Here is a 26,057-nt window from a genome sequence, read left to right on the forward strand (position 1 = left end):
CTAGAAAGAAAGGTTGTACAGTATCTCCTTCATACTGCAAAATGTGTATTGCTTAAGGTATGGGAACAGTTAGTTTTCCCCAGTGTTCTCATGTAGTTGAAATCTGTAGGGAAGCTTATGAGATATTAAACTTGTGGAGAGGCATTTTTTCTTCTTCAAACAATACTGTAATAATTTCGTAGTCATTATCCTTTGGATTAAATCTGGCCCAGTTTGGACAATCATAGCTTAATATGCTGTGATATAAAAGATCCGCTTGTGCACACATGCAGCGCCTTTGTTTCTCCCTTTGCAGCTTTCCTGAATGCAGTTAGTCACTAATTAGCCATGGTTTCCTGTTTTGTCTGAATCAGGCTATCATGGCTATTGGCTTTGAAAAAGTCAGGATCCTAAAACATGGTTTAAGTTGGTTTAGGATCCTGATTTGGAAAACTGTGTTCAAACACTTTCTGGCTTAATTGCAGCTTGTGCAAACGGAGGAATGAAGGTGCTATGTCTGAATTGGTTAATTTAACTTTTTGTTTTCATTTACATGGAAAATATATTGTAACAATGATAAAACATTAATTTAAAAGTATCTAAAATCCTGCAAGAGAACATATGCAAAACACATGTTCTTGGATGGATAAGTTGTTTGCAGTTGTTAATGGCTTCTGTGTGGGTTTCTGCTGTGCAGATAGCTTTTTGGTCACTAGCATATGAGAGACTTAACCTTTAAGTTGTCCCTGAGTCTTGGCTGTATCTGCATGACAGTGCATAGAATGTGGTATAGCTACATCTAGGCATTGATTGTATGAACAATATGCTAGTGTAGAATGCTTCATGGGAAGTGATCCATAAATGAAATATGCATCCCATACAAGCTCTTTCATTTATTTTTATTAGAACACAAATAACTAGTACAGGAGAAGAAACAGCTTCTTCCGTTATGCCTTTTGTATCTGTGTTATTAATCAAGCACAAAATAATACAGTGGTACCTCTACTTGCGTTCACCTCTGGTTACGTATCCTTTGGGATACCTACGCAGCAAACCCGGAAGTATTTTTCCAGGTTTCGCCCCGCGCGCATACACAGAATCAGCCCCTCCAGTTGTGAATTCCTCGGGATGCAACTGAAGCTCCGGAATGGATTCCATTCACAACCGGAGGTACCACTGTACATAATCTCCCTCTCCTCCTTTCAAATGTGTGTGGTTAAGTCATTTATTCTGAAACTGAAAGATGAACGTTGTTTTTGTTCATAGCTGGATCAGTCTGTTTTGGAAGCACTCCCACCTGATCTTCGAGATCAAATAGAGCAAATGTATTCTCTTCAGCAAGCCGAGACGTGCGATAGTAGCAAGAAGGAGCCTGTTAATGGATACAATACTAGTTTTCCTCCACAGCCTGTTGGGGCAGTTCTCTTACAAATACCAGATGTCAAAGAACCAAGCAATGATACAGGAATAAATGTAATAGCACTGCCAGCATTTTCACAGGTGAATGACAGTATGTGTTTGATAACACACTAATAGACCTTTGCATTTAGTAATATAGTATTTGCTCAGGGCAGGGGGGTTGTAGATTTCTAGTTTTCCTGCTCTGAAGAAATCTGTACTGTCTAAAGTTACAAACAGCATAGTGCTTTTTATAATTTAGACTGATGTTTTATTATAAACATTGAGTATTACAGTGGTACTTCGTGTTATGTACCCTCCCCCTTATGAATGCTGTGGGTTACGCGCTCTACTAACCCGGAAGTAGATGCCCCTTGTTGCGACCTTTGCCCCGGGATGCAAGTGGAAGTCACGCTCTGGTGGCGTTGCAGCAGCGGGAGGTGCCATTAGTGAAAGTGTGCCTCGTTATGAGCGGACCTCCGGAATGGATCAAGTATGTAACACCAGGTACCACTGTAATCCATTTCATAAATGAGACAAATGTCAGAAATGTAAACATCAATGTTATACACCATTGGTATAACCACAGATGGATGTTTCCTTGCTTAGGTGGACCCTGAAGTTTTTGCTGCACTACCATTAGAGTTGCAGGAAGAGCTGAGACAGGCCTATGATCAAAGACAGAAACCTATAGGGACAGTTTTCCAGCAAAGTACTACTGGTAAGTCTGCAGTAGAACTTCGTCAAATAATGTTCACTATAATGGAAATAACTGGGTGAAGATCATCTCTTTAGTCATTATGTGCTCGATAACTCTACCTCCTTTTATTCCCATTAGCAAAGAATCCTTTGCCGAACTTGAAGCCTGTTACGAAAAACAAGAAAAGAAGTAGGAAAAAAAACCAGGTCAGCCCAGTAAAAAAGAACCACAGTCCTTTAAAAAACAAGCTCTTTGGGAGCCCTGCAAAAAGTATGGCAATTTCTGTTGGGAGCCCACAAAAATTAATAGATGACTTCTTGAAACAGGAAGGAGGAACCACTGACAACTCTCAGGTAACTTTATCACAAATAAATACAGCATTCAAATATTTTTAAGCTAATGTTTTATTGTTTGTTTGCTTGTCTTGTCATGAGTGCTTGAGCTGCTTTTTTAAGGTTTGGAGTTGGGAAGATACAGAAGAAAAAAATTCACATGTGCAGTACTACTTACGTATTTTGTTCATAAACAGGTGGAATTGGCACAAACCACAGCAAATACTTCCACCCCATCTGTTTCACAGCCACTATTGTATGGCACTAATAAGGCCCCTAATCTAGCTGGAGCTGTTGAATTCAATGATGTAAAAGCCTTACTCAAAGAATGGATTACAACCATAGCAGGTAAGTTTGTAGTTTTTTCATTGAATTGTGTTTGTATGGAAATATTTCCAATGAGAAAAATAGAATTATCATTTTAAAAAATTTCATTTGAAAATCTGAACTGGAAGGCTTTGTCTCTCTACTGGATACCACTAATTGCCATTTGACAGACATCACTGCATATTAGGGACCCCTATTTCTTTCCTTTCAAATACAGTGATACCTTGGTTTTCGAACGTTTCCGCTGACGAACATTTTAGTTTTTGAACGCGCTTCAGAAGTTGAACATGCCACGCGGCTTCCTTATTGTTTTCCATATTGAGTTTTCGGTTTTCGAACATTTCAGAACTGGAACGGATTATGTTTGAAAACTGAGGTACCACTGTATAATTTATTTCCATCGTCTTACTGGGGGAAAGTAATACTTTAGCAGTAATAAGCATGTGCAGCCTTACTCTCTTTGTTGCTTGGCAGAAGATGGGCTCTCACGTAACTCTTCGGTAATGTTCCAAGGGCATTCACATTTCTGAAAGCATCATTTGGGCCATGGTATCTCCTAAAACCTTGGTTTCAAATTGCATAATGATCAGATATTACAGACCTGAGGTTACTATTTGTAGGAAGCAGTGGTTCTGCAAGTGTCTGATAAATCCTACAGTCATCAACAGCTCAAGATTAATAATAGGTCAAAATTTGCATATTGATCTGTGGATAGAGATAGTTTGTTAGGAGTACAGGTGCAGTCTTAATGCCATGTTCACGCCAACAACCAGACAGTTCATGGTCTAAAGATGAGTTTGCCTGAGGATTGAAGGAGGTTTCACTGAACAACCTTCTCCAAGAAGGGAAAGCTAGAGACAGAACTTTACTTGGCTAGAGAATCTTCATACAAGGGCTTTAGTCACAGCAGCAGCAGCAGCCACTGCCAAATAATAGCAGATTATAAATGTGTGTGTCACACTACCCTTCCTGACTGAAAGCACATTTATTCCTGACCACATCTACTCAGAGGTAAGTTTGGTTGAATTCATTGGGTAAGTGGGGTTAGGACTGTATTTAATAGCTCTATGTGAACACACTAGACCCCATGCATGGACTATAGGAACAGGAACCACCAATTGCTATTCAGATGAGCTCCAGCAAGGGAAGACCATCCTGGCCTGAACTGGATGGTTTCCCCCAAAGAGCTCACTTTGTCCTAACTGGAAGATTGACCTGCCTTTTCTTACTTTTTACCTCCACTTCCCTTACTTTGTGGGTCTTTTGTAGTATGTAAGACTAGTGGCAGGACCTGTGTCTCTTATTATTGTGAGGCACAATACCACAAGCAGGGTAAAAATGCATTAAAATTTTGTCCATTTCATTTCACAGATCCCATGGAGGAAGACATCCTACAAGTTGTGAAGTACTGTACTGATTTGATAGAAGAAAAGGATTTAGAAAAGTTGGATCTGGTCATCAAATATATGAAAAGGTAGCTTAAATTTGGGTCTTAACAAATCACATTTTGTTAAAGAACTTTCTTTAGCCATCTGAAAAGGCAAGTGTGAAAGCTTGACAGAAAAAAGAAGTGTTAATTCTCATTCTATTCATTCTGTTCCTTTTCCCAACTAAATGTCTTTCCATGTGCTTATTGGTTTACTTGTTGTAAAGAATTTTGGCATTTGTTCTCATTGTAGCATTTGTTTGTGGCTATTGAGGTTTCCAGTGTCAAGCTGCCATGGTAGATAAGTTCATCAGAACATCTGCAATGCCATGTCCTTTGTGAACTTTTTGCCTTAAGTTTGAGTTGTAAACAGACAAATACTTCTGACACTCACTAAAATGCCATTGAAACTAGTTCTTCTCCCCTCCTCCCTAGCATTTTGAAAGCAGCCGTGGACACCAAGCACCTTCCTCTTCTGTAGCAAAGGGAGTTTCAGAGGGTTCCCTGTTGGCAGTAGCTGAGTTGGGGCACTGCTGTACTGCAGTGGCAAAGGAAGTTCACTCATACGTTCTTGTATAGGCTTGGCTTGCCATTTATTGCTTCTTTCTGCAGGAAGAGAGATTTCCATCTGCCAACCCATGGTGGCTGATTCCCATTGTGACTGGGAAGGTAGGGATCTAGAATCATTGACAGGCAGAACTATAGCCAATGACAGGTGGAGCCAGGTAAGGTTTGTCCCCATAGCTCTTGCCCTGCATGGGCAACACTGAGATTGAGGAGGAAGCTGGTAGGCAGTGCTGCCCTATAGACTAGTAAGAAAGAAGGCAAGCAGGTGGGGTGTGTGGCTGAGGGCAGACTGAGGTTGGCTGGGCCATTCCCCAGTAGCCCTAATGGACCAGCCACCACTGTTGCCAACCATTTCTTTAAAAACATAGGCAGTGAAAGTTGAACCTCTCATGCAAAGCCCTACCAAATAGGAAGTGAGTGCCTTTGTGTTCCTTGTTTGTTTTTTAAAATTTATACTATTCCCCTCCCTTTGGGGACAATAGGACAGAAACCAACTCCAGGGCTAGTATAATTCACTCTGTGGGAGGCTTTTTGGGGTGCCTGTGTTGTGACTGGGAAGACATTGGGTCCTTCAGATTCAAGCTTTCTCCTGGCACATCCCCTTCTACAGCAGTAAGGAGGCAGCAATCTGGCATTGGATCATCTTCTGAAGGCAGAGCGCTTTGTCTTGACTCTCTGGGAAGGGAGAGCAAATGCTTGCTTTGCCCATGAATCATTCTCCAAGAAACCATAGGATTGCTGGATTGTATTTATGGTTGTTTCAGTGGTATTCAGTTCTGTATGTGCATGTGCATTTTTCATTTGAGGGGAATTGCAGGGGGCAGTGGTGGGGAGGAATGGAATGCTCTATCTGATCTTGGCAGGCAAGAGACTGAAGTTGGTGCTAGAGGTAGGAATGAAAAATGGGTAATGTCACCCTATCATATGGCTGTGAACCAACAAAGCACAGCCAGGCTCCCCATTAGAGGTGAGGGAACAGACAAGGAGATAGGCAGAAAGACTTCAACTTCTGATACTTAACACCATCCAACCAGAGCTTGAATTTATGAACAGCTCAGCCCTGGAAAGAAATCTATCTGGGGGTGGGGTCTGCAGCTGCTCCTTCCCCCAGCAGCTCCTTAGTGTGGGCCAACTTTCCTTGTAATGGAAGGAACATTGCAAAATAGCATTGTAAACTGGGTTTGAAACCACATCATGCTATTCTTGCCTCAGTTACTCGTTTCTCTTCTGTGAAATGGCTATATTTATTGCCCATGGGAGTCTTATATGTTTCAAAATAGATACTGGGCCCCAAAAGGTTGGCGACTCTTGGCTATTGCACCTTCCCCCCTTCTTTGCAAGGCTATGAAAATGTGTGGTGGTGATGATCAGTTTCTAAGAGTAGACATGTTTTCCCCTCTACAGGCTAATGCAGCAGTCCGTGGAATCAGTTTGGAACATGGCGTTTGACTTCATTCTTGACAACGTTCAAGTGGTTTTGCAACAAACTTATGGAAGCACATTGAAAGTTATCTGAACTGATTTTATAGGAAGGATGTGGTGAGAGCCTGGAGCCCTCTGGTAGCTGTGCCATAAGTGCTTGTGAGGTATTTGCAAAGTGCATGATAGTAAAGCTAAGTTTTTATAAGTTGACTTTTTTTTAAAGACGAAAGTGTTTTGTACATTTCCTTTCAAGAAAGTGCCAAAATTTGTCAGTATTGCATGTAAATAACTGTGTTCAAATTCTTTTATTGTAGTATAGAATCTATTTACAAAATGTTGGTTTATAAAAGTTTTATGGATTTTTACAGTGAAGTGTTTACAGTTGTTTAATAAAGAACTGTATGTAATTTGTACAGATTCTATTGTCTTAGTGCTCCAGTTCTGTTAGAGGTAACTCTCTAAGAGGTTATTCAAGCAACTGTTTAGTCAATAATGCGATAAAATAGCATTAATGTTTAAACATTTATATATTCCACTTCCATCCATTCAAGCTTACAGACAGCATACAATGGCAAACATACCTGTTTAAAGTGGTGGTATGACAGAAATACAGTTCTTTTAAAAAGACTCTTTCACCCTCGTAACCTTTTCCCAAAGTATGCTTGTTTGCATAGTGACTTTAGGAGCAGACAAGCATGGACCTAAGGAGTTTCTAGGTGTTGCTTCTACTGTGTTGACTAAAGGCAGTGCTCTCTTCCAGTTTCATGTAAGTATAGGATAATTTCCAGCAAATTTCAGCATCCTAATGATCACAGCTTATTCCCTTTTATTTAGTGATTCTGCTATTAAAAGCCCAGTGAAATATTTGAAGGCTGCATGTGAAAAGAGGCTAAAGATACGCAGTGAGAGTATGGCACAGTGTTGTTTAACATAGCTCAGTTGTATCCACTGTGGTGCCCTCCCATTAACCCAGACTTACTGGCTGTGTTGTTGTGGAAAGGATGCTGTTGGCTTACCTGTACCTACTTCATTGTCCTAATTGACTAGTAGATATTGGGGGCCAGTGGGAAATTCTACCTTCCCTTCCACTCACCCATGAGTGGCTGCATCCCAGAATTTACAAGGGTGAGGGGACACACATGGTTGAATATTTGCAACTAGATACCCACAAACCCCCTAACCCTTCTTGGTTATGTTTAGCTTGAAAGTTTTCAGCATAGTGCAGGCTAGGATACTGTCCATGGCTTAAGCTCCCAATTGTTCTTAGTTGCATGTAGGATCCTGTCAAGATCTGCCTTCCATGTAGAAAACTTGGGCAGTGCTGCTCACACTACATAGGATCCTCTCTGGCTTGTACCATCCTAAAGGTGATTTTGACTGTGGTTATATACACAGTTACCCAATAATGTCCCCCTGAATTCAGTGCCTATAAATACTGGATTGCAGTGTTAATCTACTAGTCCCCTTACCAGATAACTGAACAGTTCTTGTAGAGCTGTTCGCAGTAAGACAAGACTGCAGCAGTCATATATAGTACCAATTAAGTTGGCAGCTGAACGAATCATTAGTATCAGCCACTGGTAACAATTTAACTTGACAGTTATGTTGCATGCTGTGCTGCCTTTATTTAGAAGGTAATTTAACAGGATAATGTCCATTTTCCTTTATTTTGCAGGTCAACATTATTACAGTTTGACAAACTGTGCAAGCAAAGGCAGCCAACTATGCTTTTACATCATTGTTTCACACAAAGCAAACACAGATACCCAATTACCTAATTTTTCTACCTTAAAAAATTCCTATAGGCACAAAGCAGAAAGAATGTTGAGAAATCAAGGGGCAAAAAGAGGTATGCATAAATAAACAATTCTTACATCAAAAAAGGTCCAAGAATCACAACTTCTGCAGGAATTTGATCAATCAAATACTGCAGCACTGATCTTACCAAGTATAAAAGTGAAAGTTGAGTTCTGTCATAAAAAATTAATTTTTTTTATTTCAGATGAGAGATCTGGGAAGGGCAAACTTTAAAACAGTAGCCAGTATAAAGGGGAGGACAGTGGGGGCACAGGCACATGTAAATTGACCACTGTCAAACCAGTGAAAGTTACTTGGTTTCTCATGGAAAACATTTTATCCACCTATTTTCCCCCAGATGTTAATCAACAGCACATTCATTATAATCTGCTGTTGGTGATTTTTGTAATAGGAATTGTGGGTTTATGCTAGCTTGCCCATTGCTTAAAAGAACATCATATGATTTCAAATACTTTCTTAAGCTCCACAATAAGCTGCCAGTCAGACTTTTGCATTTCATCTCTGAACCAGTTTTTCAGGGCATCAATGGACTGACGACTAATCTGCAGATAGAACACAAAATACACATTGTGATAACACAAATGAATAAGCAGCTTCAGACATGTCAAGTTTAAATTAACATTGCTAACTAGACAGATTTGAGCAAACCACTTTTAGTACTCAAAGATGCCTGATCCTTCAAATGTATCGTATGTGAGCTACCTAAAGTCAGGTTAGGTTCTGGTAGCACCTAAATGAGATGTTTTGTGCAACTAACTACATCCTTCTAGACAGAACATACAAGCAAGAATAAACTATGCTGCATATCTACAGTAGCATATATGCTAAATACAATCAATAGTTTACCATCAATATTTAATAAATACAAATTTCATCATGAAAAGATTTGTTTATCCTAAAACAGGGGATAACAAATCATAATAAAAATCAGTCTTCTACAAGACAGCTAACAATTTGAAACTTGTAATATTCAGAATTACATAACAAGAGGCTGACAAGCAGCAGAAGCAGCAAACTCAAAACACCAAAGACACTTTGATATGCAGTGCCTCATAAACAGCAGAAAAGACAGAGTGAATCTGTCCCAGGACAGCTTTGCCACAGCCAAAGAAAAAGGTATCCTAAGATCACCATAACTCTTCTGATGGAAGGATGTAAAGGTTATGGAAGCTCTAGCCCTCTAGATAATGCCGCACTGCAACTCTCGTTACCCACCTCTAGACTTCTATAACAATTTCATCAGTGTAAAACTCTGCAGGTGGGTTGAATGTTGGCTTGATTCTCTAATCTGTTTAGCCATACTGAGAATGCCGTAAAATAAGCACTTTGGAGCGCATGTCACTGGTACGAACCTGTGTGCTCATTCTGCATGTCCATGAAACTAAGCTTGTGCAACTAAACACGCTTATAAGGACAACACTCTACTTCAAAAGAAAAAGCCAATTAACAGCATAATAAAAGAGTGCACTAAAGCATGATTTACTATGGCTAGCTCATTCCTTTTCAGGAAAGGGAGCAGCTGGTGCACCACCAGAAACTGATAAACGCACACACAGGGTTGCTCCTCTGATGTCCACAACATGTGACTGAGTTTTTCGAAGAATGCGAGCCCATCCCACTTGCAACATAAGCACCTACCTTGCTGACAAGTATATCTGTTGCTTCAAAATGGCGCCCAAACATTTTAGGTGCTTCACCGGGAATAGGTTCTATTTTCACACAGACTTCTTGACCTTTTTTTGCAACATCCACTTGTTTGTGATTTATTTCAATACTTGTAACTATTCCAATATCGATGAACTGCAACAGAAACACAGGACATTTTAGAGCTCTTATGTTTTATTAGCAACCCAACTAATTTATAGAAACACACAGCTAGGAGGATTAGAGTAGACATAGTAAATAAACTTAGCTGCTGCTAGAAATCTATATACAATCATAACAAAGCAATATGCCAATATTCTATTGGCTCATCTAGCATAATATGAAAGAGATGCTACAATGGAACATTACAATATGGATTCTTACATTACCCTCCAGAACTAAGGGAGCCATGGCAATATTACCAAGATGATAATGGAGAAGTCTGTACAGAAGTTCCTACTCACGCCAGTATTAATCGCTTTTCTGAGCAAGGGGGGTCTCCTTCCAGGCTTGAGTCATGTGTCCTGCAACAACTACCAGGCCTTGTTTCGAGGAGTAGATGGGTGGAATTAAACGTGGCATACGATGAATGTTCTACATGTGCAAGCATTTTTGCTTGCCAGTTGGAACATACATTTGAGCCAATTTCAGAGGGCACAAGGGGAGAAGAGGGGCAGAAAGCCCCTTTTGCACAAGTAGAATTCCATGTTTGGGGCTTCTGCTGCCTGGGCTTGTCTGCATTTATACCTCAATGCAAGTTCAAGAACACAGCTCCTAAGTTGTTTAAGGCTACTACAGCTATGACTGTATTTAAGACATAAAATTCTACACTGCTACAATACAGGTTTTCCCTCCATTGTGCATTGAAAAACGCTATTTTATGATGTAATACTGATTATGATTTAAAACAGAGTTCGGTAACCTGTGAACCTCAGACATTGCGAAACACCCATCACCACTGGGAAAGTAGTCTGGGCTGAAAACATTTTAGTCAATAGGTGGTCAGTTTTAATTTAGGCAAATTGTTAAGTCAGTATTTGAATTGGCTCCACCATTACTCATGCATTTAATTATTTCAGAAAATATTTACATCTTGTCAAATTTAGGATTCACAACTGCAAAGCTAAGTTAGATCTAGGGACATGTAATTATGAAGGAAACATTTGTTATGCAGCCCAAACTTACACTTTAGTCTAGCCTACATTTACTGCACTACTTGCCATTTGTTTTCTCTACTGTTAACGCTGGAAGGTTACTATGCACAACACTTGCTCCTGGCAGAAATGGGAAATGTACTGATCATGCTGGCTGGGGCTGGTGGGCATCGTTATTTGGAGGGACAGATTACCCATTCCTGCTTTATAGTTATTCCATATGGTAAGTTAAGACTATACTAATATTAAGAGAGAGGCAGAGTAGAGAGCAAATATCTTGACTGGCCAGTACACAGCCTGCCATCTGTTAAGACTCAGTTTAAGAAAATAGAAATACTCACATTTTTGCTAGGTACACACATGGGTGTTCCTTGTTTTACCTGACCTGCTTCCACAATGACTCCCATCACTATAGGATCTCGAGAATTAAAAATAAACTGAGGAAGTATTTTCATCTTACAAGGGAATACTGCTATATGCCTATGGGGGGAAAAAACAATTGTTCAACACTTGACCTGAAAATCACTTGTAAACATGCATATTGAAATACCCGTATTATTTTAGCTGTGCCTAACTTGGAGTAACCTTCGCTAAGAGGAACACCCTCTTATAATGTCATGTCTTGTTCAGTTCCCAACCCAAACAAAATCCCCAGAACTAACAGGTTTTGGTAAAGACAAGTAAAACATGGATACAGATAAGTTTTTTAAGTAGTAGCCATGATGTACATGTAAAAATGTGGTAAGCTGTTCTTATTAGCCCATAAAGCATCCATTCTACACATTATATCTGCACCTGGTATATGCAAGAATCCTCCTTAACACTTAGCAGAGTACTAAACGACCAGGTATCTTACGTTGTTCAACTGTATGGGTTACCTGTAATCTTTTGCAAAGGAGAATTTTACCATCTTCTGTGTGCCAAATGACTGCATACAGCCACCCACTATTCATTGGGGCCACCCACTATTCATTCTAGAAATCAGCCCTTGCTTCAAAAGTTTATTTCGATTATGAAAAGGCTCCATACATAGATCATACACTCATGGAATTAGAAGAGTTCCTGAGGGTCATCTAGTCCAACCCCCTTTGATGCAGGAATATGCAGCCGTCCCATAAGGGGATCAAACCTGCAACCTTGGAATTATCAGCACCATGCTCTAACCAACTGAGCTATCCAGCAGGAGTCTGTGTACAGTATATTGTTTGCTGGGCTGGGAAGTGGATTCAATTGCACAACCAATGCACATCTCAGTAATGTGTATCAGTACTCTTGTTTTCAGTGGGATGTGCATCTTTGTCATGGTATAGCTAGTCATGAGCAGGTATCTTTTTAAATGATCAACAAGACCTGGATTGCGGCTATCCAGGTGAACTGTAGTTTTAGGAGTATGTGGGCACCTGGTGCTGGAGTTAGTAGCCTAAGTTACAACACATAGCAACTAGCTGTAACAAGATCACTTGTCCCTCACACAGCTGAGTGAGCCAGCAAAAAAATTCTGACACAGCTCCATCATACGTGATAAGCCAGAGCATATAAATTACAAGGCATGATTGGGCAACAATGGCAGAGCTCAAAGGGGCAATTCACCCTTAAGTAGGTGAAGAAAAATTGCCAAAAAAAATGTTTCAATCTTACGAAAAGGTAATTAGCAGCTCTGGAATACACTGAGGAAGTTCAGACTTGTGCATTCTTTTAAATGGGTGCATGTATTGCAAACCTTTCATGCAGGGATCCTGCAAAAAATATTTTACTCTTAGTGTTTCCTACATCTGGATACACAGATCCGTTGCACAAGCCTTTATATTTTCCCTTTACACAGTACTACTTTTTCCTAAGCTGCTAAAGAAGAAAAGGCTGATATTTTTCCATATATAACACGCCCCCGTGTATAAGACTCAAATTTGGGGACTCAAATTTAAGAAAATGGGGGGAGATGGCCTGGAGTTGAGCAGCTTTTCTTGGTGGGGGGGAATGCTGAAAACCACTAACCCAAATTACAAAAGCTGACAATCGCTCACATCGCCAAACTCAACATGCCTCTGCCCGATCACAAACAGCAGATGCGAAACGCACGCCCGATCACCGAAGCAGCAGCAAATCCAGAGCAACACTTGCCCCAGCAACCAATCTCCCACCAAATTTCTGCAGCACCCGCTCACAAGCTCCTGATCACGGCTGCTACCAATCACCCATGCACTATCCGTGTATAAGATTACCCCCATTTTTGAACATTAATTTACAGTAAAAAAAAAAAGCTCATCTTACACACGGAAAAGTTTGGTATTTATTTGAATTGTATACCAAAACACCTAGGGTAAAATGCTATTTCGTTCTTACGGTTCAGAATTTTTATTTTTCTTGCATTAGAGATCTTAATAACTTAATGTATATGTTCAAGTACTTATATCATTGAAAGACCTCCCTGGTGGTTTTCCTCCCTTTGCCTGCTGCAGTTCCTTACAACATGCCAAACTGCTCCTTTCTAAGCACTAGTAGGTGTACAGAAACTCCATGCATAGTTCTTTGAATCCTGTCCTATATACAGTTGGCCCCTGGCTTTAAAAAAAAGCAGCTTAGAAAATGACTTTTAAAATTCTTCAGTTTCAGATACTAACAAGCCCTTCTCATAATCTTGTACATCTTGCAGCAGAGCAAAAAATAAGCACAAGAATGCTACTTACTTGAATTCTTCCTGCTTCTGTTTTTTATAGTCTTGTCTATACTTTGTGAAAGCATCAAATAAGTGATAAATAATTTCTGCACTAAAGATTCTAACTCCTAAACTATCAGCCATTTCCTGAGCATCTCGTTCAATCCTCACATCAAATGCCAAGATTACTGCATACCTAGGAGACAAAATATAAGGTTGATGAGGAACAGGACAGGAATTTGATTATACAAATAGGAACAGTAATGTATATTTTTAAAAGCTACATACTGCGGATCATGTTCCAACATAACCGATGCCTTCATAACATCCTTTCTATGGACAGGGCCTATATTAATTCCAGCATACTGTCAGGAAATGGGAGGAAAAGCAGTCCGATTAATCAGTGTTTTCAATTCCGTAATATGCTCCAATTCAGAGCACAGCAATTTATGATCGTAAAGTGGAAAATTGGATACTTACTGGCACTTCTGATGTTTTCAGAAATTCAAGTAAGGCTTCCAAAGAACCCAGGGTAGATGCCTGCACATAAACACCTTTCTCTTCTAACTTTATGGCATTTAGCGTTTGTTTCAATTCGTGTATTAATTCATCCTTTTAATGTAAAAAAAAGAGCACATCTTAAGAGATCTTGCTTATTTTAGCGTGCCAAGTTTCACAGCTCATCTGGACAGTACAAGCAGAATCCCAATATCCCTATGCGGCATGATGTACAATTTAACTAAGTATAGCTTATATCTCAGATATGATTTATAGCTTCAGATCTGTGGATCACAGCACTGGAAGTTAAAGCTTTCTCCATGCCTTGAAGTGGCAGTATATGAAGCAAACCCTTAACAGCTAAGCATACCACATCACTGCAAAAAAAAAGGTTTAGATAGAAATGCCACAAATCAAGCTCCAAGTCATCTCACTCAATCCCTGGAGCAGACAGTTCACTGCCTACACTTAGTAGTTATCACTGTGTCCCAGGAAAGGACAGATGGTCAAAAGCAACTGGGGAAACTCCAGAAGTACAATAAATAAATTCAAGTAGCTTTGGTGAGTTTGAAAGCAGATAATTTTAAACACGCAGCATGTTCATGGCCTGCAAGAGCGTGCTGCAATACCTTATAGTTCAGCACGGATTCCAGTTTAATTCTTGCACAATTGCATCTGAGCTACACAGGTTTTTTAATGCTATGTAGAACCTGAATACAGTGGTACCTCAGGTTAAGTACTTAATTGGTTCCGGAAGTCTGTTCTTAACCTGAAGCGCACTTTCTCATTTAAAGTAACAGAAAAGTTGACTGATCCGTTCCAGACGATGAAAAACACCCCCTAAAACAGCAATTTAACATGAATTTTACTGTCTAACGAGACCATTGATCCATAAACTGAAGGCAAAAATCAATGTGTACTGTACTATAAAATAAAATAAATAAGCCAGTATTGTAGATGAAAAAATTAACATTTTTTTTTACATGCACTGATGATAGTCATTGTTTGGATGGGGTGCTTTTATCCATTTCTGCAGTTACACAATCAACCAGTAGCTGAACTGGGCTCCACACGATCCCCAAAACAATGACAGAAGGCAGAGTCCCACAGAAGTCCCCCAAACGAAGGAGCAAAGCAGAGACAAAGGCACAGGGCAGACTCACATAAACAAATCCCCAAAACCCTTGCAGAATCCTAAAATCTTCCACTCCCCGCCTCCCGCAGGGTAGGTGGGCTTACCTGGCTAGGTGTCACCCATCTTGCTACAGCTGGGGGTGGGGCAAGGGTTGGTAAAGGGCTTTTCGGCCCAGGCTCATCTTTGTTTTCTTAACAGCTTCACTGCTCTTGGTCTTCGTTAGGTAAGTGTCCCTTACCTAACTTTAGGGCTAGGATACGACCTGCTAGACATCCAGAGGATGTCGGGGCCTGGCTCTGGGCAGTTGTGAAGGCCTCAGAAAGCTCTCGGGGCTGGAGGCCAATCACGGAGCCTCCATAGGTCCCACGGATGTCGGGGCCTGGCTCCGGGCATTCGCAGGAGCCCAGTCGTGGAGCCTCCACAGGCTCCACGGATGTCGGGGCTTGGCTCCGGGCATTCGCAGAGGCCTCCAAGAGCTCCCACGGCTGGAGCCCAGTTGCGGAGCCTCTGCAGGCCCCACAGATCTCGGGGCTTGGCTCCCGGCATTCCCGGAGGCCTCCGAGAGCTCGGAACACTCACTTCTGAGTTAAAAACGTTCGTAACCCAGAAAAAAGGTAACCCGAGGCGTTCATAACCAGAGGTACCACTGTAATTAATAGCTAACCCAGAAGATGGAGCAGCATGTACCTTACAGCAATCTGCTTTTCAAAACACAGGTATTCCGTCTATTAAGAACAACCAGTACTTCTCATAAGGCATGATCCTGCCTGCATGTTCATAAACTAAAGCTGGCTCAACAACTTTTCTGATTTTCCCTATTACTGGTTTATTTTACTTTTACTCTTTGAATCAAAGAGATATGCTTTATTCTACCTGGAAATAAAAGTCTGACTTCTCCCCTTGAAAAAGTTGTTATTCTGATGATGAAACTCTAAGCAGCATAGTCCTCATGCAGCCTAATGAGAGTCATTCACACTGAGATTTCCTAGCTATTTCCATTTTGAAGATCATGTATGCCTAACCTTAAGAACTGGAATTTCATCTTCTTTGTAGGCTACAAGCAGGGGTAAACCAGCCAATGTTTTCTCCAAGTCCTTTCCAAGAATCTTCACTCCTTGAGCAGCAGCAACTTCTTTGTGTTTTTCATACTGATTCTAAGGAGAGATAAAGATGTACAATGTATAGCTTATATCTCAGATATTATTTCCAGCTTCAGATTTGTGGATCATAGCTTCGAAAGCTCAAGGCCCGAAAAATGCTTTAAGCCAGGGGTCCCCAAACTAAGGCCCGGGGGCCGGATGCGGCCCAATTGCCTTCTAAATCCGGCCCGCGGACGGTCCGGGAATCAGCATGTTTTTACATGAGTAGAATGTGTCCTTTTATTTAAAATGCATCTCTGGGTTATTTGTGGGGCATAGGAATTCATTCATATTTTTTTCAAAATATAGTCTGGCCCCCCAAAAGGTCTGAGGAACAGTGGACCGGCCCCCTGCTGAAAAAGTTTGCTGATCCCTGCTTTAAGCTGTGGCCTTGGCAGAAAAAAATATTACAATGCTGCACTTAGGACCATTAAAGCAAAAATAAATGGAGTGTATTGCTATGAGAATGGTTTTGTATTAAATTACATATTTTATATTCATATAAATATCATATCACAAGCTCAAAAGGCCTACAACATTACAACAGTTGTGTATATACTCTCAATTTGCATGCCTTATTCCAGTGTTTCTCAACCTTTTTGGGGCAAAGGCACACTTGTTTCATGAAAAAAATCACGAGGCACACCACCATTAGAAAATGTTAAAAAAATTAACTCTGTGCCTATATTGACTATATATAAAGTAATTCTCCCACGGCACACCAGGCAACATCTCGCGGCACACTAGTGTGTCGCGGAACAGTGGTTGAGAAACACTGCCTTATTCTGCCCTAAGAATTTAAGGGTGTTATTTTTGGTAACAGCAGTACATTGGCAAACCACATGACTAAAAATGGATAAAACAACAGGAGGCCATTGGACACAAAAGCTCCACCTCCTTTCAATGGTCCTGATCCTGCAAAGGGCAATTTCTGTGAAGAAATAATAGTGTTATTTTGTATTATTTTCCAGAAAAGTGAGGGAAAGCATGAACTGCCAAGCATTTCTGCTAAACAGTGTTACGCATCAGTAGTTAATTTGAGGATGTGCTTCCACATGCCACTTGCCTACCTTAACTCGAAGTTCTTTCATAGGTGGAGGTAACAGAAGGCCTCTTATCTGCGTTACGATGGGACCTTCTACTCCAGGAACTATAATGGTATCTCCTTCTCTCAAGCGCCCATTAATCAAAATGACATCTATTGTGGTACCCATTCCAGGAAGTGCTTTGACCTAAGAGACAGAAGACAGTCAAATCATTTTCCTTCAAAGGCCACCAGCAGAAAGCCTTGCACAGGCACACACACCGTGCTCCAAAAAATTATCTTCCGAATTTTCCTCCTTAGTTGATTTTCTCAGTAACCTGCCTTTCATCTCCTCGCCTAAGATGACAGTGATTCAAACAACTTTTCTTCTAAAATATAGTAATAATAATCTGTGTCAACTCTCCACCCTGCTGCCCCAGATCTCAGACACCCAACTTACATCGATTCTGTCTGCTTTGCTTCTCCAACCCCACAGAAACCCTCTTTTCTCTCTGTTGTCTGTTTCCTTCCCCCTCCTGGCAGGAAAGGCTTTTGCAGGGTGTACGCTCATATACTCATAAAGCTCTCCTTTGCCTGCTCAGGCAGGGAGGAGACCAAATGTAAATTTGGTGGCAGGGGTGCAACAAGGGCACCTGTGCCAGATGCATGAAAGGCCTCTGAAAGTTTCATCTATTGCCCATGGGCTGCAGGTTATCAACATGCAATAAAAAGAATGTTTCCTTTCAATCCAGATCAAAAGATGCATATCAAATTACCTCCATAACTTGGGCTCTTAGCTCTTCACAGTGTGCCAGTCTCTTGTTTAACATGTTTTGCGTCAATTCAACAAGAAGAGCTATTAGACTTCCCATGCCATCCCCAGTGTGAGCAGAGGTAGGAACCAGTGAGACAAACGTGCGGGGATCTTTATTTTCGTAGTACAAGGCAGCATTCAGGCCCTAAAACCACAAGCATAGCATTAGGGGAAGGAGCAAGAGGCAAAGAAGTTACTTTAGCTATAGTCAGTATAGAAAGGTGTGATAGGAATCTGGTATAAATAAAAGGGCAGGAAAAAACTGAACACTATTAGACCAAATATCATACTTCTATTAGAAATTTTAAATATATACTTTGTTATATGAGATAGAGTATAAAACACCAGGTAGCATCTATATATAAATACCATGAACCCGCTTCCAGAACACATATGACATGATGTTGCTACCCCTCTTTCTTCAAATCCCCTCTCAAAATTCATCTTCTCCCTGAAACCCTTCCTTACTGACCAATATTTTTCTCCAACCACATATAATCAGGGTGAAACAACCTCACTCCCCACCCACCAGATGCTGCCAATTTGAGAGAGAAATGCCAGTCCTTGGCAAGTGAGAGGAATCCAATATTTCCACACATAAAACAAATTCACGCACAGGCGTCTTCCAAAAACCCAACCCAAACCCCAAATGTCCCATGGCGATCGGCAAATGGTAACGGGGGCAGGATCGTGAAATCTGGAAGCCCCTAGTAATGAACCGGCACATGGGCGGTGGATACAGATTCAGTGATTCTGACTCAAAGAACGAGGCAGTGGAGCAGCTCGGCAGCTGTATCCATGACTGAGCAGCCCTTTTTAGGATCCACTCTGCTCACCCCGAGAAGGGGGAGGGGCTAGAAAAGGTGCCCTAAACATAGTCTGCCTCCCTTTCCCTGACTGGATTATCGCGCCCAGTAGGGTCACTACCTAGCGGTTGTAGAAGACAATTGAGCTTTGGAACACCACACCAATGTGCCCACTGTGGAAGGATGTGTGGATCCAGAATTGGCCTCCGCAGTCACTTATGGACCCATCCTATATAATAATGTCCATGTTGTCCCTGCGTCCAGTTGTCCCGTGTGTCCCTGGGTCACTGCGCATGTGCCCCAGGGATACAGGGATTGGACAGCAGAGACTGCGCGCGCGCACTCTCCCCCCACTCTGCCTCCTCCAACCGCCGCTCCCGCCGGGGTGGAGGCCGGCGAAGGCCTCCTCACAACCCTCCCTGGCCGTGAGGAGCGGCGGTTGGAGGAGGCGGGGGGGGGAGAGTGCGCGCGTCCTTCCTGTCGGCGGCTGGGGGAGAGGAAGGAAGGGAGGAGAAAGCAGCGCTTTCTCCTCCTCCGTTCCTGTCCCCCTGCCGCCGACAGCAAGGACGGGTCCCAGGGTTCGGAGAAGCGCTGCGCAAGCGCTTCTCCGAACCCTGGGATGTCTGCTTCCTGTCGGCGGCTGCGGGAGAGGAATGGAGAAGGAGAAAGCAGCGCTTTCTCCTCCTCCGTTCCTGTCCCCCTGCCGCCGACAGCAAGGACGGGTCCCAGGGTTCGGAGAAGCGCTGCGCAAGCGCTTCTCCGAACCCTGGGATATCTGCTTCCTGTCGGCGGCTGCGGGAGAGGAACGGAGAAGGAAAAAGCAGCGCTTTCTCCTCCTCCGTTCCTGTCCCCCTGCCGCCGACAGCAAGGACAGGTCCCAGGGTTCGGAGAAGCGCTGCGCAAGCGCTTCTCCGAACCCCAGGATTCTAGCGCCCGTTATTGAACGGGCTGAAAACCACTAGTTGTTAATACTCGGCTACGCGAGATCGCAGAAGAAGAAGAAGAAGAAGAAGAAGAAGAAGAAGAAGAAGAAGAAGAAGAAGAAGAAGAAGAAGAAGAAGAAGATTTCCTCCAAACTCAGGAGCTATATAGGAGGTGTGATTTGTCCTGCTCCCTCCCTAGCTTCAAAGTCTAAGATTTATTTGGGCTCTGTGCTTGCCAGGCTTAAAGGGAGAGCCATAACAATCCTTTATCTCTGGGCAGGAGTGGGGAGAGATAGAAGCATATCAGCTTGTCTCTGCTCTGGACAGTTCCTCCAAGTGCCCCTCAGGTGCAGAATAAGAGAAGGCAATAGACCTCCTTCTCCTCCTGGAGATGAGAGGGTAAGAAACGTGGGCTTGCCTCTGCACCCAATAGGGACCCTCCACCAGGTGCCAGTGTAAAAGCACATGCAAAACAACATCAAACCTGTGGTTACATGTATGGACCTCATGAATAAACTTATCTACTGGGTCTTCTGCTTACTTCGTTGAACTTTATGAGTTATTTCCGTTGAACTCTAAGTTATTTGATATGATATAGTGAATATATTTTATTTATGTAAGAGCACAGCTCTTGTGTGTTTGTTGAATGTAAAAGCACACTCATCTCCAGAAAGAAGCTTGGAGGAGAATCCCTCTCTCCAGCTCCAAGCATAGAGCTGGAAAAAAAGAGAGGAAGATATTCTGCTAACCTCATGCCACGTTTGTGAGGCACAACGGATGGTCTCGGGATAGTCAATACATTTTTGGTTGGCTAATAAGGCAGCAAAAAATTGGGAGCCTTTGCTTGTCTCCCCACTACCAAAATACATTTTAAATACTAACAGAAGCAATGATGGTAATTCAGCTGACCTGCTGTGCAAACTCCACTATGATAGCTTTTGCACGTTCCTCAAATTCGTCCTTTGTGTTTTTTTTCTGCTTCTTCAAAGTGGCAGCTACATCGGTGTCGGGACTCTTTTTCCAGTCATATAACCTATCGATCTTGAAAATCAGATCAGAATCAGAACCAGACAGAATCAGAAACATCTCTGTGATTGATTGATTGATTGATTGAACGTTATACTACTCAGTGGGAGCCATGCAAGTCAATAGCAACCGTAGGGAATCTACAAGCAAATGTCATTATTATTTATACCTTGCCTTTTTCCCTGCCAGGGACTCAAGGTGACTTACAGATAAAAATAAGAGACAAAATAAACATTTATAAAGTATCTAGAGGAGACATATCACCCCAGAGTGACTTCTGACATACATAAAAACTCAATAAAACATTACACAATAAGCTCTAGGTCAGGCATCCCCAAATTGCGACCCTCCACCTGTTTTGGCCTACAACTCCCATGATCCCTAGCTAAAAGGACCAGTGGTCAGGGAAGATGGGAATTGTAGTCCAAAACATCTGGAGGGCCAAAGTTTGGGGATGCCTGCTCTAGGTTCTTATGCATCCTAGCTGCAAGATTTGAAGGGTGGGAGACCTCTGCCCCCAAAAAACATTATTTTCAATACAGTATTTTCAAGTGACAAGCTTCACAACAGGAGTGAAATGAGGATGAAAGCTCTTCTCTTCCTAAAATTCAAGGATAAACTTGCAAAGCAAGCAGACTTAAAAGGATTTGCTCCTGAATGAGAGTCCCTTGATAGAACAAACATTTAGCACTCAGTTGGCATTAATATTTTTAAATAGTAAAAAGACACACACACAAAAACCAAAAAGGCATTTGGAAATGGTGATTAGGCCTGATGCCTGAACATCAGCCTGAGCAACAGTTGCTGGGGAACAGGAGAGGTATACTGCGTTCAAGTCCTGCCTGGGGACTTCCCAGAGGCATCTAGTTTGCCACTGTTAAAAGTAAGAGGTTGTACTAGCTAGGCCTTTGGACTAGCAGGGCTCTTCTTACGATCTTATGGCAGAATCAGTAAAACTCTGAAAGTCATCTTACCTTGTTGAGTGCCACAATAAATGGGCATTTTTTAGATTTCAGCAGGTTTATGGATTCAATGGTCTGGGGCTCCAAACCATGCATGATATCAACTACAAGAATCGCAATATCACATAGTGAGCTTCCTCGGTTTCGGAGATTGCTGCAACGTTGAAGGAGGAAAGGTACACTCAATAAGTAAGGGCAAAAGAGAGATAGAATTGCCAGGAATAGGTAGCTGTTCCAAAGCAAATTCTATCATGTAGAAGTGTTTGGCAAAACTATTAGAAATGAAAATGAAAGGCAATCAGAACATTATCTAACTAATTTCTAATTGTATAGATGTATTCAAACATTATATGGTAAACTCCCAGATATTAATATTGCAAACTTACCTGAAAGACTCATGTCCTGGAGTATCAATGATCAGCATTCCTGGAATCTTGACCGTCTCTCTGTCAAACTAACATTACGAAATATTGGCTACCTTGAAACTTAGGCAAACCAAAGCTTTGATAGTGTATATATCCTCAGCAATAATTCTGAACTTTAGCCATGGTTTCTTACATAATAATCTATGTAAGAAACCCATCCATAATCTACATAATCATAGTACTTAAAAAAAAAACCACACAACCTGCATCACTAAGTTTTCATTATCTTGATGCAGCTCCTCCTCTAGAGCAGAGGCTAACAGCTTTCAGTGCAAGGTGCTGCAATGGAAATAGCATTTGAAGCTAACCACTGGTCCTGTTAGCTAGGGATGATGGGAGTTATAGTCCCAAAACATCTGGAGGGTCAAGTTTGACCATGCCTGGCATAGGAGGACAAGGCCCTGCCACCATTTGATTCCAGAGGAGTTTAGGGAAGCTTTTAATGTTTAACAGACCATTGTATTTTAATATTTTGTTGGAAGCCGCCCAGAGTGGCTAGGGAAACCCAGCCAGATGGGCAGGGTATAAATAATTATATTATTATTATTATTATTATTATTATTATTATTTGTGGCGCAACAGTATGTGAGCACAGGAAGCAAAATAGTATCTGAAACCTACTGCCTTTCTGAACGGCTATGGATTTGAGAAGCCCCCACTAACATAGGAGGAAACTCCAGCTCACAAGAACAATGGGCAACCAAGTATATTTTCAGCCAAAGTGATGTTTTCAGCCAATGAAGGCATTTGTCAAAATGGGTCCAGTCTAAATAAAGGACAACGAAACGCAAGCCTAAGCTGTGCCAGCTTCCAACAAGAAATGTGGGGCAGAGGAGAGGTCGCTAAAGATAATATAATTCAACGGTTCCTTCTCAAAGCACATCAACGGAGTTCTGAGAAAGATCTTACTCACAGTCTTCACCATCTTCGCTTGTTCATTAATGGCCTCAAGGGGGACATTAGTTGCACCAATCTGCTGAGTAATGCCACCCGCTTCGCTGTCTTGTACATGGGTATGGCGGAGCTGCATGAAACAAAAAAAAGCAGAATAACTGGGGGGGGGGAGCAAGAATGACGACCTTGATGAGCTGATTAATATATGCTTTGAAAGGGCGCGGGTGACAGTTTTGCATTAAGCAATTTTAAGCAGTCCTAAGTTACTACAAAATTTCATCTTAAGTAGAAGCAAGCAGTTAACTTGTTAGCTAACTAGCAGAGAAAGCTTGCGATTTCGTGAAACCCACTTGTGCCTTACCTTATCTAGAATTTTAGTCTTCCCTGTATCTACATGTCCAAGTACACAAATAACAGGTGCTCGTAGTATCTCAGTATTCACATTTTTACTGTTCTCAACACGACGTTTCTAGAATTAAGAACAAATAATGTGAGCTAAAGTCAAAAGGAAAAAGAAATGAAGTCATTTAAACAGGAAAGCAACTCAGTTTTGACTGTTCAAAATTATGCCGAAGAGTCCTTACCCCTAACACAAATATATAATTGTAAACAGAGAAAAAAGCATTAAACACTGTTTCCAGCTAAATACTTGTTCCTAGTTAGCACATTAAGCAGACATTTACAGTTTACCTGATTACAGGAGATCTACACCAAAAGGCAGTAGTCCTAGGCTGAAATCCTCATGATCACGGTGAAAAAAAACATGGAAATCTGCTTTTGCCAGTTTCCAATAGAAAATCTTAACAGCAGCCTTGGTTTGCTGGGACACCCGATTTTATTTCCATATACACATATGGCCATATACACAACTGGGTAATTTGATCCTTTCTAATGTTATAGAAGCAAAGTAGCTACATGTAACCTGTCCCAAGGTCTCTGGCCTATGTGGCCACAGACTTGAGGAAGATTACATCTTGGACAACTTAATGAAGCCTATTCCAAAAAAATACATGATTAACAAGTGAGTGCAATTTATCTGGGCAAAGGTGCACCCTGGAAACTCAACAGAAGCTACAAAGTTCCACAATTTTGACATTTGCTTTCAGCAGTAAATGTTTCCTTCTCCTTAACAATTTGTGCAAGATTGGGTATCCTCACCAAAAAAGCAAAGGTATGGAAAAGGCTTCAAAGGAACACTGAAGTAAGCAAGAGAGAGAGAGAGAGAGAGAGAGAGAGAGAGAGAGAGAGAGAGAGAGAGAGCGCAATAAAGGGAGCATCTTTTATTCAGAATGAATAGTATTAACTACATGGGAAAGATTGTTACCAAATACCTCAATACGCCGTTTAGCTTTATCATAGGAACGTTCTTCTTTAGTGCGATCATCATCCGAATCATCTTCTGAATCAGAGCTTAGTTCTTTACTTAGCTTTTTCTCTGCAGATTGTTTTCCAGCAGCTTGAGGCTCAGATTCCTTTTCATCTGAAGTTTTCTCATCTTCTTCACCTTCACTTCCTTCACTTTCTCCATCTTCACTCTCTTCACTCTCATCTTCTTCGTCATCGCCGTCTCCATCTCCATCATCGTCCGCATCATTTTGCTCCTTGACTTCAATGCGGACAGTTTTTCTCTCTGACAACAGGGGATGTGAATTTTAAAAAGCTACTTCTACCTGGGTTCTATTCTGATACAGCTACCTGAGTACAGAACTGCAGTTCCACATATTACAATACAAACACAGACAGACCTGTGCTGAATTGCAGTCCTATTTCCCTTGACCGGCAAAATCAATAAGGGAGGTATAGGTGTTTCAAAAAGCGAAGCTGTGGCGTTCCCCATTATTGACTTTATAAATTTAATTATACTGAAGAATTTCTTGTTCAAAACAGAAACATGGTAAGCTTTTGACCCAACATGTCCCCAAAGTCCTCCTTGTCCACAGTCATACTGCTAAGTGAGTTCATTTAAATGAACAAGGAAGGTTGGTTTCAAACTTATTTTTATCAGGTGACTGATAGGACCACACACTTTGTGCTTTTAGCGTGTGCGGCACTACAGAGACAGTAACTGAAAACCCTGTAAACCCAATTACCAAGCAAATCACGCAACAGTTTAAAGGACTTAGTCGAGCTGAAGTATGGTTCTGTACATATTGTGCAATGTTTATTCACTCATTTCTACTCTGTGAGAAGTGCTATGCTTTGAACAAAAAGAAGCAGAGGTCTCAGGCCAAGGTGGTGGTCCGTTGCTTTTTCAAAAGACACTTACCCTTCTCTCTCTCTTCATCGCTGACCATGGCTTCCCAGTCATCTAATCCTGTATCTTCAGGCTCCTCTTCCTCCCTTTCTTCTGAAACTAAAAAGCAACTGGTTTCATAATAGGTTTTGTTATTATTTTAGGATAATGTATCAATATGTTTACAGAGGAGGTATGGGCTGGACAGTTTGAAATAGCCAAATGTTTGTCATTGGCTTAATATAAACACTGAGTACCCTCAACAGGCGTGCCCAACTTGCCCCCCATGATTTAGGGGGCCAGCACATGCCACACAACGTGCTAATGTGTCACACTCATGGCATGCAGCTTGCACATGTGACGTGAGCATGTGACTGTGGAATATTGAGGCCGTGGCCCAGATGACGCCCCTGACCATCAAAGATGGCTCCCAAAGCTGGTTTAACTGGCCTCACATTAGGCTAAAGAAAATGCTATGCTTTAGGATCAAGGATTCTCAAACTGGGTTTGGGTACCACCAAAGGCCCACAAGCTTCATTCAGGTGGTGTGCAGTGACACAGCCTGGATTTGTGGTTGAAGAGAAGAGGTGGCATATATGCCACATTAAATATTTATACTGATATCTAATTTTATATTCATTGTTATTTTTTTAATTATATGTTTTATTGTATTGTGATTTTAATTTTATGGGCCTACTGTCACCTGGTAGCATCATTTCATCATGCTGCCTCAGTTGGAGGTGGGACACAGGGCTCGT

General features: G+C 41.6%; 2 protein-coding genes across 10 annotated transcripts in view; one reads left to right on the plus strand and one right to left on the minus strand.

Moving 5' to 3' along the window:
- REV1 (REV1 DNA directed polymerase) overlaps positions 1–6,568 on the plus strand; it is a 42,890-nt gene extending 36,322 nt beyond the window's left edge. For 5 of the 9 annotated variants that reach the window (XM_088668630.1, XM_088668631.1, XM_035115511.3 and 2 more), the window contains 6 exons: positions 1,246–1,479; positions 1,987–2,098; positions 2,216–2,430; positions 2,607–2,757; positions 4,108–4,210; positions 6,134–6,568. In XM_088668630.1, the coding sequence (XP_088524756.1) occupies positions 1,246–1,479; positions 1,987–2,098; positions 2,216–2,430; positions 2,607–2,757; positions 4,108–4,210; positions 6,134–6,245 (927 nt within the window). In that variant the 3' untranslated portion in view covers positions 6,246–6,568. Of the gene's footprint in view, positions 1–1,245; positions 1,480–1,744; positions 1,871–1,986; positions 2,099–2,215; positions 2,431–2,606; positions 2,758–4,107; positions 4,211–6,133 lie in introns of all 9 variants that reach the window. The other 4 variants (XM_088668628.1, XM_088668629.1, XM_088668632.1 and 1 more) reach the window with 1 other exon arrangement.
- A 1,231-nt stretch (positions 6,569–7,799) lies between these two features.
- EIF5B (eukaryotic translation initiation factor 5B) overlaps positions 7,800–26,057 on the minus strand; it is a 32,786-nt gene continuing 14,528 nt past the window's right edge. Inside the window, exons 9-24 of the mRNA XM_035115517.3 lie at positions 25,333–25,419; positions 24,398–24,696; positions 23,428–23,535; positions 23,086–23,196; positions 22,134–22,201; positions 21,760–21,901; positions 20,669–20,800; positions 17,993–18,175; positions 17,263–17,424; positions 16,076–16,207; positions 13,901–14,032; positions 13,709–13,785; positions 13,452–13,616; positions 11,109–11,247; positions 9,608–9,769; positions 7,800–8,511 (exon numbers count right to left, since the gene is read on the minus strand). Of these exons, the coding sequence (XP_034971408.3) occupies positions 8,404–8,511; positions 9,608–9,769; positions 11,109–11,247; positions 13,452–13,616; positions 13,709–13,785; positions 13,901–14,032; positions 16,076–16,207; positions 17,263–17,424; positions 17,993–18,175; positions 20,669–20,800; positions 21,760–21,901; positions 22,134–22,201; positions 23,086–23,196; positions 23,428–23,535; positions 24,398–24,696; positions 25,333–25,419 (2,207 nt within the window). The 3' untranslated portion in view covers positions 7,800–8,403. The remainder of the gene's footprint in view (positions 8,512–9,607; positions 9,770–11,108; positions 11,248–13,451; positions 13,617–13,708; positions 13,786–13,900; positions 14,033–16,075; positions 16,208–17,262; positions 17,425–17,992; positions 18,176–20,668; positions 20,801–21,759; positions 21,902–22,133; positions 22,202–23,085; positions 23,197–23,427; positions 23,536–24,397; positions 24,697–25,332; positions 25,420–26,057) is intronic.

This window comes from Zootoca vivipara, chromosome 4 (assembly GCF_965207765.1).
Source record: "Zootoca vivipara chromosome 4, rZooViv2.hap1.1, whole genome shotgun sequence".
NCBI lineage: Eukaryota > Metazoa > Chordata > Lepidosauria > Squamata > Lacertidae > Zootoca > Zootoca vivipara.